General features: G+C 38.4%; 1 protein-coding gene and 1 pseudogene across 1 annotated transcript in view; both read right to left on the minus strand.

Annotated features, from left to right (window-relative positions):
- The window catches only part of LOC139715435 (uncharacterized), a 120685-nt gene that overhangs the window by 80363 nt on the left and 23735 nt on the right, over positions 1-16587 (minus strand). The window contains exon 5 of the mRNA XM_071627008.1: positions 14220-14308. Coding sequence (XP_071483109.1) covers positions 14220-14308 — 89 coding nt within the window. The remainder of the gene's footprint in view (positions 1-14219; positions 14309-16587) is intronic.
- Positions 657-2905, minus strand: LOC139715518 (uncharacterized; annotated as a pseudogene).

Genomic DNA, 16587 nt, shown 5'->3' on the forward strand with positions numbered 1-16587 from the left:
ATAGAAGAATGACATACCTGTAGCAAGTTTATTTGAGAGAGCTTACTGCGTAATTATAGCATTCATGACCAATCAAGCAAATTATTGAACTTGATCTCTTGCCAGGATTAAATACAAACCACTGCAATACATTTTTGGATATTTCAGCGCAACTGAGACACATGCATAGCTGCCAACATTTGAAATTCAAAATTAGTAATGATCAGATAAAAAACACAGAAATGTGCGCGAAGCGCACATCACGAGCGCGAAGCGCGAAGTCCTTGCGGCCGGGGTCCAGGGCCCGCTTAAGGGCCCTGGAAGCTCTGGGGTTCTAGACACTCTCTGGTGCAATCTGAGCCTTTTTTTGGAGCATTTTAACCTTTCTCCCCATTCCTGGATTACATCAATGCAAAGCTATTTCTTCACATACATAACAATTAACATATAAATCACACAGAGTTGAGATCAGCCATTTGTTAAAAGATGTGATCTCCAGTCTATTATCTACAGGGGTTTTCAGTTGTTTTTAGGGTGAATCTTAGGTTTGAGAAAATTATTGCCCAGAATATTCATAAATCTGAAGATAAATGAATAACACAATAAAATATGATTAAATGGACCATTCAAAATATCATTAATTAAAGTATGCATTTGGATTTTTACTGCCCTTAAGAAAAAAGAAAAAACTTACCACAGGCACAGGTGTTAAGAGCTCTATGTAGCTGCTGCTTTAAGTTCTTAATTTGTTGAGGTATAATGGTCCTGTCTGCTTTCACTGGAGGAAAAGTGAAGTTGAGTTTATTTCAGTAGCATTGTTCAAACATTTGTTGACTGTCTGAAATCAGTTTCTTTCCTCATGACACATAGATTGTTATTCATTGAGAGCTCTACATGTAGCTGACTTAGCTCTCCTGAGAAATTTGTCATCAAAGTCTCTCAAGTAGCAAGGTCCTGTCTGCTGAGCCTTGGTGATTAGTAAACTTGACAGAGTTTCATCACTCATTGATCCTCTGAAATCAGTTTTGTTCTTGCGTACTTGGCTGAACACCCGTTCACACTCCGCGTTTGTATGTGGTATTGTCAGGATCCCTAGCATTACTCTTCCAAGTCTATCATAGCTCAGTTCACCTGATGCACCCTTCTGTGTCATCATAACTGCCCATTGCTTGTCAGCTCCTTCTTCTCTTAGCACTGAGTCTGGAATCTGAGCAATTTGATAGCTCACAAACTGGTTTTCCACTGCATCCATCGCACTATGTCTGTCTTCTCCTTCTTTGACGAGTAACATGCACGGAAACTTGTCAATGAAAAACTTCACAGAGGTGAATTTGACATCCATTCTACATGAAATATCTGCAACCTGTGCATGGATGATGACATTGGATTTCAGTGGAAATTTTGCAACAATGTAGTCACATGCCTTTGAGTAATAAGAGTATACTGCTGCATAAAACTGTTGGCGATCAGCCTTGTCCAATGTGCTCACAGTCTCTCTTGCTTCACTTCCTATGACAATCTCACTTTCTTCTCTAAGATTCTCCTTCTTTTTGTAATCAAGAAGGGTCAGATCAGTGACTGCCATAATGGCTTGTGGAGTGACAAATTTGCTGTACAGATCACGCAGTAGGTTTTCAAGTTCTCTTTTAAGTCTGTGGATAAGAGGACTTCTGGTCTGGAGGATGACACTTTTCCTGTCAAATGAAGTAATACTTTGGCTCAGAAATTGTGCAATGGCCAACTTCAGCTTTGATTTCAGTGTCTTCAGAATTCTCACAGGTCTTGTTTCTTCCTTTTCAGTTACATTGCTGGTACCTTGACTAAGTTTAGTTGAAGTCTCAGGTGTGAGTATGTGTGAGCTTGTTTTCTTTGCAGTAGATTTTCTGGTCACTCCTGTAGTACATTTGCTAGGATGACTTGAAGTTCCAGGCTTCAGCTTCAATGTGCATACTGCCTTAGCAGAAGGTCCTTCTGTACAAGTCTTTTGTTTCTTCTGGTGAGGTACATGTACGTTTACATTATCACCATGCCGTTTCTGTCCAACTGAATCACTTGCTGCAGACACATTTACTCGTTGAGGCTGTGATGATGATGCACTCACCTCCGGCTGAAGCAGTTGAGGTTTGCTTACAGTTACATCTGGTTTTGCATGAATTGCAGATACCTTCTTTGGAATACGAAACTTCTGGAGGCTTGATGTGATCTTGGCCTTGCTGGTTTGTGGAGCAAGCTTCTTCTGCTGGGAGACACACGCAGGTTCCTGAGCAGGTTTGCTTTTCAAAGTTGGATTTGCTTTCTTCGGTACAAGGTTGGTCTTGATACTGGGTGTTGTCTTGGTCTCTTTAACAGGCTTCTGCTGCTGAGCCACTTCCTCCTCAAAAAAGAGAATGAGAGCTTCCCACTGCTGGAGAAATCGTGGTAAACACTGTCCCAAGCTCAGCCAGCGAGTACAAGCATGTTTCAAGATTGCTTGCACTTCAGTACCAAGGAGCTTTTGGAACTTTCTGAGATTAAGTTTCCTGTTTACGCTGGCTTCGAGATAATAGAACACATCAATGAGAAGCGAGTCTATTGAGCATGGTAACGCTGATGATCCAGCTTTGGCGGCAAGATCAATGAGATGATTTGGGCAACCAAGCACAATGAGCTCTGGCTGACATTTTTTGAGGCATGCTCCCACTCCTTTCTTCACACCTGTCATGACCGCTGCATTGTCTGACCCCAATGCTGTACAGTTTTGCCATGGGATACTATGCTTTTGCATTTCTGCTATAAGCAGCTGCGCAATGTTTTCGCCAGTTCCCGCTTCTTCCAAGTTTTGAAGGGAGAAAATAGAACAAGAAATTTGCTTACCGTCAAAGTAGTTGATAACTATTGGGTACAATTTACTGGTGCTTGTATTACTCCCATCAGTTGAAATTGCAAAGGGTCCTGCTTTCATTGCTAAAGCAATCCGTTCTTGTTCATCTTTGGCCATTTCTTTAACTAGACAGGAAGTTTTGGTCCTTGCACTTGAAAATTTCTTCACCTCCTCCGAATTTGGAAAGGCTTTCCGTAACAATGGCCCCATATGACTAGCAGCAGAAAGAGGAATGTTGTGCTCCAAGTAGAATGATGTAAACAAGCACTCAGCTCGCGTAACATTTAAATCCTGCGAAGTTGACATCCATGATGTTATCTTGGGTGTGGATGAAGATTCAGACTCAAAATTACCGATGTGAAGTTTTGATTTCCTATGCAAAATGATGTCACTGCGGCCACCATGAGCGATTGAAATATCCCGGCGACATATCTTACAAAATGCATGCTGTTTGCTCTTTCCAGATTTTGTGATGAAGTCGAACTCTGTTTCGTATTTGCTATTGTAACACTGTCCCTTTTTACGATCCATTCTCTGTCATTTATTGTCCAAAAGTCAAAACTAGAAAAGAAGAAGTGAGAAGATAGCGTCGAACGTTCGCTAGCAACATCGCAACTGTACTGCATCACACACAATACACATCGGTGCAGCGCACTTGCAATCATCATAAAGCTATACATAGGCAGTGTGTATGTACTAACATCAACATGCATGTACTATGAATGGCCTCTTACCTTCACACGAATGCGCTGTTTTCGTCTACACGTACGAGCGTGGTATACTGTAAACGTCAATATTTTCGCGCGATTAATTTTTCGCGCTGAGCGGCTAAAACCACCGCGAAAGAAACCACGTAAACAGTATTCGCGGGTTCTTAAATTCGCGGTCCGCAGCAGGTTACTTTACTGTAGTACACATTCACTGCTTTCATCCAAAGCCTCTGCTACATAGCTTGCTATGCGCATATGCCAGCATACGACAAGCGACGTAGCGAGCGACTCGACTGCGAGTACAAGCACTCAAATACGTAGTACAGCTGTGACTGTACCGTAGTCACGGGGGAATGTAGCATCGGTGCGCGCGGTGCACACTGCATGCTACATACAGTACACAGCAATCTACCGTCTCTTTGCACAGTTACAGTAATGGTCCACGCCATGCATGTGCACGTACGTACGTGGATAGAATTGCGCTGACATGTTGTATAACACATGCGTGAATGGGCATAGTATAATACATGTATAATGGCGCTCATATTCGTAAAATTTAAAGGTGCATTCGTATTTTCGTAAAATAGGTAAAAATTCGTAATATTTACGAATTTTTCGTAATACTTGGCAGCTATGCACATGCATGATAGCAGTGAACTTAATGCCTAAAATATACCGATAAGAATAGAATATGATGTGTACGAAGGTAATGGTAGGATAGGGACTGCTGCAACATGGTTGCTTTGGCATATTCATCATACCATCACATTTTGAGGAAGTTGCATGCAAATCTACCCACATTTTTGTAAAACTGCATTGATGCCCCACATAAATAGGATGGGTAAATGTCATAATCCTGAAGGGACATATTGTCAGTATAAAGTCCGGAACATGAATACTCTGTCAGCTAGCTGGCAAGCCCTGGCCTCACTACATAAAGCACTAATGTTTACAGCTCCAGCTAAGGATTACATTGTGGTTCATCTCTTTTTCATGGACTTAAGGGGCGTTCATACAGGTCCTCTATAGAGTTACATAGTGCGGCATACCAAATACACATTGCTTACGCTGCTTGATGCTGTGCCTATGCTTGGCCTACAAGGTGAGGGATACAAAGGGGTGCGGAAGATGGACACAGAAAAATTAAACATGTTTAATTTTTTTCACATATTTTTTTACGTAGAGCACAGGATGCAATAAGCATGCAGTTTTCTGCAGGCAAACAGGAGGGGATTCAGAAACAGAAAACTAAGTTTATATACATGTAGTAGCAAAGGGCTACATAAACATGATTCTTACTGTTTGTAATAATTTATTGCATTTTTGATCAGCACTTGCTCACACACAGTTAGCAATTGTACACAAACGTATGCGAGCACCAGACATTTGTATACATACCACATGCAACCCGACGCCTCCTATGATATACTGCAATGCTACTTGAAGGTACACCAATTGCATATGAATATGATGCAATTTACACGGTGCTCATAGTGTACACACAGGGTACGCAACCATATCCGTTGTACGCCAACCAACACACTGGTTATCTCTAAAGATTTCATTCTATTAATTTTTAGCTATCTATCTTGTTGCACTGAATTTTCTCCTGAGCAAGCAGCGATGCATTGTTGGAACTGTTCTTCTTGACTTTTGCTCTCTGGTCTTCTGACACCTGGCCTCAGACCTAATGTGGACAAGAATGTATCACTTTGCATGGCATAACTTTGCAGGAGAGAGAAAACAAACAGAACAACTAAGAATCTCTGCTCTGCAATCATATAAAATGATATGTCACAAGTGACAAATTCTATTTTTTTCATTGGGGGGGGGGGGGGGGAGTTATAATTGCACTTGCCAGATTTAGAATCATGAATCCTAGTGATTTTAGATATAAAAAATGAAGAAAAGAAAATGAAGCTTCTTGTGGAATTCAGTGTATGTGTCATTACCATACATCAGTATGACACAAAAGTATTCCTTTTCATAACCCATCATGTATCCAAACATGTTTATGTACAAATGTACTTGTATATAATGTAAGATGTATCACATTTCCTATTAAAGTGGTCAAGTCAGAGAAGTCCTTATCAATTCTAAGAAGTTGCAATCTACATCCTTAATCTTGTGTCAGACACCACTGTCACCAAAATCACACATCAGCATTGCTTTCAAGAAGAGAAAAAGGAACTGCAAAGTGGACTTGCAAATTGTGCAGACCAATTCAATTGTCATTCCAAACCCAGCTCAAAATAGCCTCATTAGGCGCAGTCACACTGCACGAAACTACCTGTATGCATAGTTTCACTTCCCGGTACTTTGCTTCATATAGTTTGGGAAGTGTGACCACTAACTTCTTAAGAAGATAGATACCTGCGAAACTTCCTGCAAAACTTCTTGCATGCACTTGGGAAGTTTCTCACTTCTCGCAACACTATGTATAGCGGTAGTTTTGTGGAGTGTGACCAGGAATGGCTGAAACTTCCGAGAAGTTTGTGACGTACTAATAGATCCATTCATGTTGTTTATGCACATCGTGCATTCTTTAGTATGCTGATGCGTGTTTGTATTTTGTTTTCCTGCAAGAGACCAAAAGTAGGGGTAGTTTCCTTTCACTGTGTCTGTTGTGTGACAGCGTGCTCAAACTTCTGGAAGTTATCAGGAAGTAATCTACTAGTTGTTTCACATAGTGTGACCATGGCCATTATAACTAATGCTAACGATCATAGTAGAAGCCAAATACAGTAAAAGTTGACATTTTTGCACTGTCAAAATTTTTGTGCATTTCGTGTGGCCAGAAAACCAGCGGGAAAATGAAAGCATGCAAATACTTTTGTGCCACAATGCGATGTCTTGATTCCGCAGAATTGAAAACACAAGAAATTCATCTTACTCAGCAGAGTGCAAAAAATTATTTTCATGATACTATCCACTTTTACAGTACCAAGAATTAGCTGGCTCTTGCGATGTTTGTGCTGGGCAGAAAAAATTCACCCTCCAAAATGAATAACAGCCATCTAATGAATAGTATTATTCTACAGAAACTTATTAAATAGTCTGAATTATTATCATGAGATGATAGATATAGTTACCCTGTAAGATAACTTTGCATTTGTTCAAATATTAGGTAGCATATAAGTTTTTGTATGCTACTGTTGGCACATCTTGCTCTCATATCAAGTGGAGATTAATACGGCTAGACAGTATCAATTAGTTTTCCTGTAAGCCATGCAAACAATCCAACTTGCTTTCTGTCGCATGAATACATAGTAATGTTATCTCAATTCTGTCTAAACCTGCTAATGCACTAATCAGCTAGTTCCTGGCGAACAAGCAATATCTCTCTTCTCCTTCAACGAAAAGTACAATGGTGTCATGTTTATCAGGATCAAAGAGTCGCGGGGGAAACACATTGCAGTTCGGCATCATGAGGGAAGAGAAGTCAGCAGATAATCATTGCTTCCTTTCAATGATAATTCCACCAAGGATTACAGCGACCGCAAGCTGAAACCCCCAGGTCCCAACATTCACTTCAACATTCAACCATAAACGAACTAGCACACAAACTAAGTTGATACCACAATCTCATTTTCGCATGTATTTGGCTTGATTATGGGCAAGTCCAAGATAAGGTCCCCTCAGAAGGCAAAATTTCATCTTTGCTCAATATTGACATGTTTGGTATCATTTTAAAGCTTATGAGTTGAAGTTTTGATTTCCGTGAAGGAAAAAATGAGATTATGTAAATTTATGCAAATTTCAAGGGCTTCATTTGCATAAATGTGAAACACAGCGTTACGTATGGGACATTTATAAAAATTCATATTAATTCGAAGGAAAGCAAATAATAATTGATTAATATGTGGACATAGGAAGTTCATCACATAGTTTAACTTGGTATGAAAATTTAGGGATTATGCAAATGATTATGCAAATTAGCTCGTGTCCTATCATGAGATGTCCCATACGTAACAAAATGAGGTCATTTTTTTAGGTTTTTTCTGAAATTGCTAAGGTTATTTTAATGCCCTTTTGGAAAGTTCTAATTTATTGTTTAGAGAAATTAAATACCAGAGAAAAAAGAAAAAAAAGTAAAAGAAATATTTTTTATTAGGCATTGAAATAATGTTACGTATGAGACAAATGCGTTACGTATGGGACATCCTGATACATATTGCATGTGAATGCATGTAGCTAGTTGGGAAGGTCTCTCAGTACACAAATGGTCAATCATCCTGAAGAAAGCATCCCAACATTGTGGCTACTTTTTGAGTTATAGACACTTGAAACAATACATGAACTTGACTGAACAATTTTCAGAAAGGGGAGGTGAAAATGGCAAAATTATTACACAATGAAAAATCAGCATTAAAGGGATGGTATAGTTTTTTGTAGAAATGGGGATTCAGTTTTCAACATTTAAAGAGATGATTGGAAACCAATTATATGAATTACTTAAGAGCATAAAATCCTAAGACTAGAGGAATTCAAAGTTTATGTGATGGAGATCCAATTTGAAAGGGTTGTGATATGGAAGAAAAAAAAATTAAAATGATTTTTTTTTTATTGCAAGCGATACACAAATTGTCCTTATTCAGTTTTCAGTAGTAGCCACAACAAAATTCATGGGTATACATACTGAGTTGTGACTCGAATCAATGACCTGACTGCTAGACAGACATCATATATCTACTCGATCACTGGGGTTCCACGCAGCAGGTATTGCTTATTTATTAAACTTAATATTTCTTGTGTCAAGTTCTTTTTTATTGAAACTAAATGGCAAACTGCCCTTCATCAATGCAAGTAAACACTTTAAACTATACAATTTTTCAGTAGTAACTATCCTGATAAAAATAGGGCATACATACTCAGGTTGGTCATAGAAAATATAGAATATGATTGAATGTGATTATGATGGTAAATACAGGGAATATTGTTCCCTTGTCAATCTGGATCAGTATTTGAGTAATTTCAACTGATTCCACCTCAATAATTATGCAAAAATTTGTTTAAATGGGTATTTTGCAAAATTATTTTGCAAAATACCCATAAACATGGTTCTCCACACACTAAACGAATGGGGGACAAAGGACATGCATACCCAGGTTGGTCATAAAAATATAAAAATATGATTGAATATGATTATGATGGTGAATATTTGGGGAATATTGTTTCCTTGACAATCTTGATCAGTATTTGAGTAGTTTCAACTGATTTTACTTCAATAATTATGCAAAATACCCATAAACATGGTTCTTTACACACTAAATGAATGGGGGACAAACTGTCCCATACGTAACTGTCCCATACGTAACACGACATGTCTGTCTTTAATTAGAACCTGTAATTAGAGTTTTTTGCCTAATGACATGAAACTTACCTGTGATAATCTTGAGTGTTGTGACTTTCATCACAGTGAGTTACAAGTTGTAGAATGAAATACTTTCAGAGAGTTTTGAGGTTGAAAAAAATGTTCAAAAAAACAAACTTTTTCTGGTCCCATACGTAACGGCACATATTTTCTCTTCTAGAATATAATTGTCAAGGTCATTTTTCTCAATTTTTTACATGATTATACTTCTTCTAGATATCAATCACCATGATGAAGTTCAATATGATCAAAGGCCATTAACACTATTTTTCAGGTCATAAAAGTCTCTGAATGTCCCATACGTAACATGCGCGTTATCTTGGACTTGCCCCTATATGAATGCATCTGGGGCATGATACTGAGCTGTCAGAAAAGTTATCACTCTACAGCTTCTTGTCCCTATCCTGTTCCTGTCAAATTCGTGTGGCGTTGTCTCTTCTTTCTAAAAAAAAAAATAATAATAATAATCAAGACACACAAGTTGACATGCAACCAAGCCTACATTCATATAATTATCATAAATTATCCAAAATATACCATCTTCCCTACTCAACATGTTAATTTCTATCGATAAATATACAATTTGTGATCATTTCATTTTCAGGAAAAATGCATCCTGACTTGCATGACAGTGCACTGAGAAAGCTAATGTACAACTTGTTTCAGCCAGTTACATGCATGCAATCACAGATTTTTGGCCCAAATTCGAAAACATCCCCTGGATTTAGTCCATGGATTAAATGCATCATTTGACATCATCTAGTCCATGGTCTAAAATTGTGCATTTCCCAAAAGCAGTTTAGATTTAGTCCATGGTCAGATTTAGTTCCAGTGTCAGTACATTTTTTTTTTCCCTGTACCATTTCACAAGCAAGCTACGACAAACAAGCATGATTTACAGAGACACAGAAGAAATCCACTGTGACTCAACACTACCAATCAACTTGAAGTCACCATCCGCATCGTTTTACATGGACAAGGTTAATTCATTAAACAACAATTATGCTGATAATAACAACAATCATCATCGTTATCATCATCATGTGAGTCATCAACATCATCCTGCTACTGCCACTCCTGATAAGATATGTATATCATATACATTATTATAATGTGAATCACATTTGATTCTATGTGGAAGCACATTATTCAAATTATAATTGTCAATTTCACAGATGAATAGCAACAAATAATTTGTCCAAGAGCCTACAACACTGAAATGATCTCATTTCTGCAGGGGGATATTATATGAAAAACTATCAACTCCTTAGTAAGCTTGGAATACTGGATTTGATATGAAATCAAGATAATGTTCCACTTCTTGTACAACAATGACCCTTACAACTGCCTTGTTTGCTTCTCCTCAGTTCTTGCTACTTTTCTGCTGTTGTCACTGTACTCTGCCTTTAGGAGGAACTAGGGCTATCTTTGCAGTACAAACAGCATTGTAAACAATCGGTAGTACTGCAAGCGTGAGCATGTACGATCAACTACCTTTAAAATCACTGATGCATTCAGACTTATGACTCAGCCAAATATTTCTGACACATGCACAAACAAAGGTTGTTGTTTTTTTCAGTACGCCACTGAAACATGCTGTGTACATATTCCATGTCTAATCAGCTGTGAATCTTTAATGTGGATAACGTTAGAAAAGGGTGTTTTCCAGTACTGTAAATTGCATTCTCCCATTCCATGCAAATGAAATTTGGAAATGGTGACGACCACCTTGTAACTGAGGGGGAGATATCTGGGTTGTGTTTACCTGGATTATTTTGCTGTTTTGTTTGGGGTGATGTTTTTTCTTAGCCCAGCCAGTATGTCATATAATTATGGCTACACACTGTAAGGTATATTTTGCACAATGATATCTATAAGAACAAATGCATTAATCCACACAGTCTACACAATTCAAATGATCTTTAAAAAAAATTAACCCCCCCCCCAAAAAAAAAAAAAAAATCTCTGCACACACTTCTTAAATTCAAATTTATGTTTTTCTTTACAGTCTCTGACACCTTGCTTCCAATTGTAAGCAATACGGAAATTACGCAACCAAATATACGATTAGGCATCAAAGTAAAAATTAGTATGTAGTGATATGGTGATGCTTGATTTAACAGTGCATGGATGCTTCCCATACGTTTGTTGAGGGCTTCGTATCAATAATGGAATAAAATTCTGATGCTAGTAAGTATTACAACATATTTCTCTTCATAAGAGGTGGCATGTACACCACATTCCAGAACCACTAGATCTAGGAGCCTACAACTCACGCCAGAAATTAGTCCCATACTTGTATATTGCCGATTCACTGGGGGAAACAAACCATTAAAAAAACAAAAACAAAAAAACAGAAAGCTTCTCTGGTCTGAAGAACACATCTAACTTTCATTTCTGATGCTGGCTAAATTAGAAGTGACAAAGGATGATTACATGGAGAGCAACATGCAATCCCCTGTGTCACTGTCTCTCAGGGCTTCTAGGCAATGTGAATTGTGACTAATGACGTGTCCAGAAGGCATTAATTACCAAACCATACGCGCGAGGGACAAGCCTAGTCTTAACTACAGGAAGATCATAGGAAAGGCGTATTCCAGCACTCATAGTACAGGCTGGCGGCTACTGTTCAAATCTAGCGTACGGACACTGGTTTACGGCAGATGATGCCTTCAGGTCACATCTTCAGCCTACTGCTACAGATGATGTAAGAGGAAAGAAGGCGTATCATGGTTATCATGAACATAACCCGCATTCTGAACAAAGGACGCTATGTGGAGATTAACACGCTCAATCAGCAAACAGTGACAGTCAGTGTAGTCATTAGCGCCACCACAGGTATCATGTGCAGCTATTGATTGAACAATCCTGGCTGGCTTCCAACACTCTGAACAAACCCGAGGCGATGGAGGGGGGCAGGGAAGAGGAAACTACACAAGGCATAGATTGGGGGGAAATGAGTGCAGCACCAACAGCACAGAGCAAAACAAAACGCAAGGGGACTTGAGGGGGAGACCCAACAAGCTCTGGGATGATTGCACTAGACACATGGCATGCAGGACAGTACAGTCCATGCAACTGGTTAAATTCAAATCTTGTGGCTTGGTGAGATGGCATGTGATGAAATGCCTTGTGTAATAACGTTTCCGTTTTGAAAGATTAGGGGTTAGGTTTATGGGCAACCACAGTCTCTGCTACAGTACGGAAGCAAAGCAATAAAAAAAACCTGGGGCTAAAATCTGAAAGTTGATTGTTTCAAAAAGTAAAAACCTGTGAGCAATCAGATTTACCGTACTCAATTTCTTCTTAAACGGTCTACTTACACAGTGGGATATTTTTTTGTAGACAGTTCAATAGCATCAGCATATAAAAACTGTTGTATTCTTTAATGTTTCTTCATCAAATTGAATACCATTAGCCATTATACAGTTCAGTTTAGCAATTTCAGTCCATTTTCAAAGTTGAGCAACTACAATGTATGCAACTATAAAGTGAAACAGTGTCTTCAAGCCTTAGACTACAGTGTACACTCTGTACTTTTTCATTTCTTGTGATGAAATAAAACTTAAAAATTGAAACACATTGCAGGTTTACAGTGTCCACACTAGAAGTGTGAAGAAAAATATATGGCAGTTGAATGTAGTTCTGAGTGGTCATCATTGTGCGGAACCACAGGCTTAATGCAAAATCAATCCGAGTCTTGCACAGAAATTTCCTCAAACTCACAAGGGTGATCAGAATAGCACATTCTTTGACTTCCACTACACTTCCCTCATATCAGGAAATCATGTGCAAAAAGCATTCACATTATCTCGGTTAACTTTCTAAATAAAGAGCGACTGCAGCAATGAAGAGCAGAGGGAGAAGATTATGTCTACTCTGTGTTCTACTGATCCAGCATTTGAAATGCTCCTTTCAAAAAAAGTAATGAAAAAAAAAATGATTGATTGGGTACCTGAAGGGGGATCACACTACCAAAGCCAATCTATTAAGTAGAAGCATTTTTTTTTTTTCCAGGAAGGTCAAGTGTACCCATTTCCATTACAGACCACAAATACAAACAAGCTGGCTCCACAGCTAGTCAGTGCAAAAATAACGGATGCAATCCTGTGTACGCAACCTGCATGTAAATGTGTGTGTCCCTAGCTCAGCACAACAGATATTTCAAGCAGGCCCCGTACAACTTCTAAAACGAAATCCAAGATCATTTTCAGCACAAAACCCCTCAATAATCATCCAATCAAGTTAAACACATAACATTAGCACAAATGGATGCAGTAAAAAATGACACTGATAAAGAACAAAAGCACCATTAATTTTTCTTCCTTTTTAACGGCTACCTGCTTTCTCAAAACGTTTCTTTTTCAGGTACTGCTGTATTAATGCTATAAATGCAAAATACTCTATGCGTGACTTTGTGTTCACGTGTATGCCCTTGAAATGTAGAAAGTACACTGACATATTGAGGCAATTTAGCATCCCGTAAATTCATAATCTGCTTTACTCAATGCTGTTTTATGAGAAGAAATTTCCCTATGATGACATGGTACAAGTTCAGATTTTATCCCTGCAATAAAATCTCTAATCTAAACCACAGTGGATGTCTTACCAAGACAAGAGACGGTACCCATGTGCGGCACTGCACTTCAATGAATTCCTACACCGTTTTATCACACACCTTTATCAGATAAAGGTCAAGCATTTCACACCACATGATATTGATAATTAACTTGAATGAGGCAACGTCCTACCTCCGCAATCTTTCGCTCGCGAGGAGCAAGATTCAGCAAATTTTCTTTGTCACAACCTGTAATTCCAGATCCACGCATAAAGTGTGGTGAGCAGAAGCCAAAGTACAAGAGGAGAGCAGGGCACACAGAGGCCAGGGTACAGGTGTGCACATGGATTCTTTTAAAGGGCATCTTAGGTTATGAGAGAAAGATAACAGCCAGTAGGAAGTTGAACTAGCCAGCCAGAACTGGACAGGATTACAGCAAACTGGCAAATTGGATTTACCATGTAATGGAGTGAGATAACACTCTCTTTCAGAATGTACAAACCACACGAGCTAAAGACCTGCATTCTGGACTCTGACATCTTGGCTGTAGAAGCACAAGAACCTGCTCATGTGGTTTAACACTATGAATGAATGAACTGCCTTTGAAAAAAAAGAACAAACAAACAAACAAAGAGGGAAGAGTGGAGCAGATATCAACTTATTATACCAGCAAGACATAACTGGATCATCTTCTCATCATTCCTATAAGAACTTGCACATTTAATCAATGAAACATACCTCTCTTCTTTGTTTCTTTTGGTACAACCGTCGATGATTTCTTTAACCTTTGGGTCGGTGACTTTGTCAAAGCTGGCAGGCTTTACTCCCTGATGGTAACATGAAAAGAGAAGAAAACATACAAATGAGCAGGGTCACTCCTATATTCAACACTTCCTCAAATGCAGACAAGACATATCTTGTTTGCTCATTTCTTAAATATCAATTTCTGTCCCCAAGGAACTAGTAATTATCATTTTCATCCCAATGGAAAGAAGCGTGAAGTTGTTTTTCTCTTTCATCTTTGCTCTTTCTCCGTAAACCGAGTCATAATCTGCTCCAGGGGTCACACACACACACACACACACACACACTCACACACACACACACACACACACACACACACACACACACACACTACATGACAGTAGGTCCTTAGGATGCCAATCTTCCACTCACACCAAGCACTTGACTATCTGTTTGGTTTCACCGTAATGCCTTGATGACATACAGCAGTCCTTGTCTCATGACAAACCTAGGCTATCAAAGAATGTGCACAGTTATTCTATTGAGTGCATCTTCAAGGCTGCAAATTTCTTGCACTTTCAAATATCATACAAGATAATGTATTATTGCATTCACAGCATATATCATTACACTATATCATACAGGCATTACTAATCATTCTAAATGTTCAGTCATGATTGCATAGAGTAAAACAATAATTTGGGACAAGAAAATGTCTTATTCCGAATGTAACAACAGCAAAGCCAACAATCACATCAACACCTTTCCCCATGCCAGGATGTGCTGCATTGTTTCACTGAACAGGAAACATCATTGTTAATAACATAAAACAGCAAACCATATAATAGCTCACAGACATAAATTTTGCCGCATCGAAATGTTTATCTACCTTGCATTTAAACATGTTATTAACAACACATTGATTACTCTTTGCATTAGTGAAAGCCAATGCATATATTTAGAATAATTATATGCACAGGAATTCAGACACCACGAGCGAGAGAAGACGCACCTATGGTTGTAATTCCTGATAGTGCTTGAACGGGTATGAGACAGATTCTCACAATGAAATAATTCATGTGGAACAGTCATCACTTGCTAAGAATAACTGGTTAGAAATGCATTACAAATGCATTGAAGCACACCAGACAATTAGATTAGTGTCTGCAGTCTCAGGGCAGAGCCAATGACAACCCTACCATGGTATGCCGTTCAATTTCAGTTTATTAGATCCAGGAGGAAATGTGAGCAGACAGGCTGCCTCCCTCAAGTCCCAGGTTTCCACAACTGACCATCGCACTCACATTTGCCATTCCAACCCCTTCCCCCTTAACCTTTTCCTTCCTTCAAAGCATTCACTATTAGCCTGTCCCTACGCACAGACTTGCCAAACACTGCTATAGTCTAGATTCTTTCATTACATCTGTACCCCTATCCGCAAATTCAGTCTCTCATTTCATTCCTATATGCAGATAGCCCTTTAATTTGTCAGCCTCCATTTCTTAGCAATGTCATCATTTTTTACTGCACTTAATAAAATGTACAACATGAAGTTGGGTACGGGATATGAAGAGGTTATAAAACAATATGATACATACATTGTAGTTACTATTTATACACTGACTGATCTCAAGGCTGTTTGCAGAAATTAAATTGGAAAGCCTGCACAGGGTAACAACTAAAACAACTTCTATTGTGTTTTACATTATAATGCTTGAATGCACTCATAAGATACAAGTAGCTTTACTGGTTTCACTATACTTCATATTTTTACACAGGAAACTGAGAACATTCAGAACACTAAATTCTGATTAGACTTTAAGTTTTAATGTTAATATGTTCCCCCATCCCTACACACACAATCAACTTTGTTTCAGGAATATTCATTTCTTTAAGGAACAAGCAACACAAAACAAAACATGAGCAAATTCTATGTACTTTCACTACTAGTCATGAGTAACATCATACATAAAAAGCAGGGTGAAAACAAACAAACAAACAAATCTTAGCAGGCTAGCATGTCCATGATTGATAGCATCCTGGCCATTACTCAGAGACAAGAATCATACACTATGCAACAAACACTCGTTTCTTTCTGGCTACTTAATGGGAAATGTTGGACCAATTAAAAATATCTGAATAGAAAGAGTAAAATTTTATAAGCACATCAGTGAAAATTTGATAAAAATTGAATAGAAATTACTTAGGGAAGTTACCAAATTGTGAGGTTTTGCTACTTTTTGCAATAACAATTCTCAAATATTTGATATGAATATGAAAATGAGTGAGCTGATTATATCCTCATTTACAGCAAGTTAAATGTCATGGGATGAATACTTGTAATAATTTCTGGGACAGTCTC

Source organism: Diadema antillarum, unplaced genomic scaffold (assembly GCF_040938485.1).
Source record: "Diadema antillarum isolate AM-2024a unplaced genomic scaffold, OU_Dant_1.0 scf00000049, whole genome shotgun sequence".
In the NCBI taxonomy this organism is placed as follows: Eukaryota; Metazoa; Echinodermata; class Echinoidea; order Diadematoida; family Diadematidae; genus Diadema; species Diadema antillarum.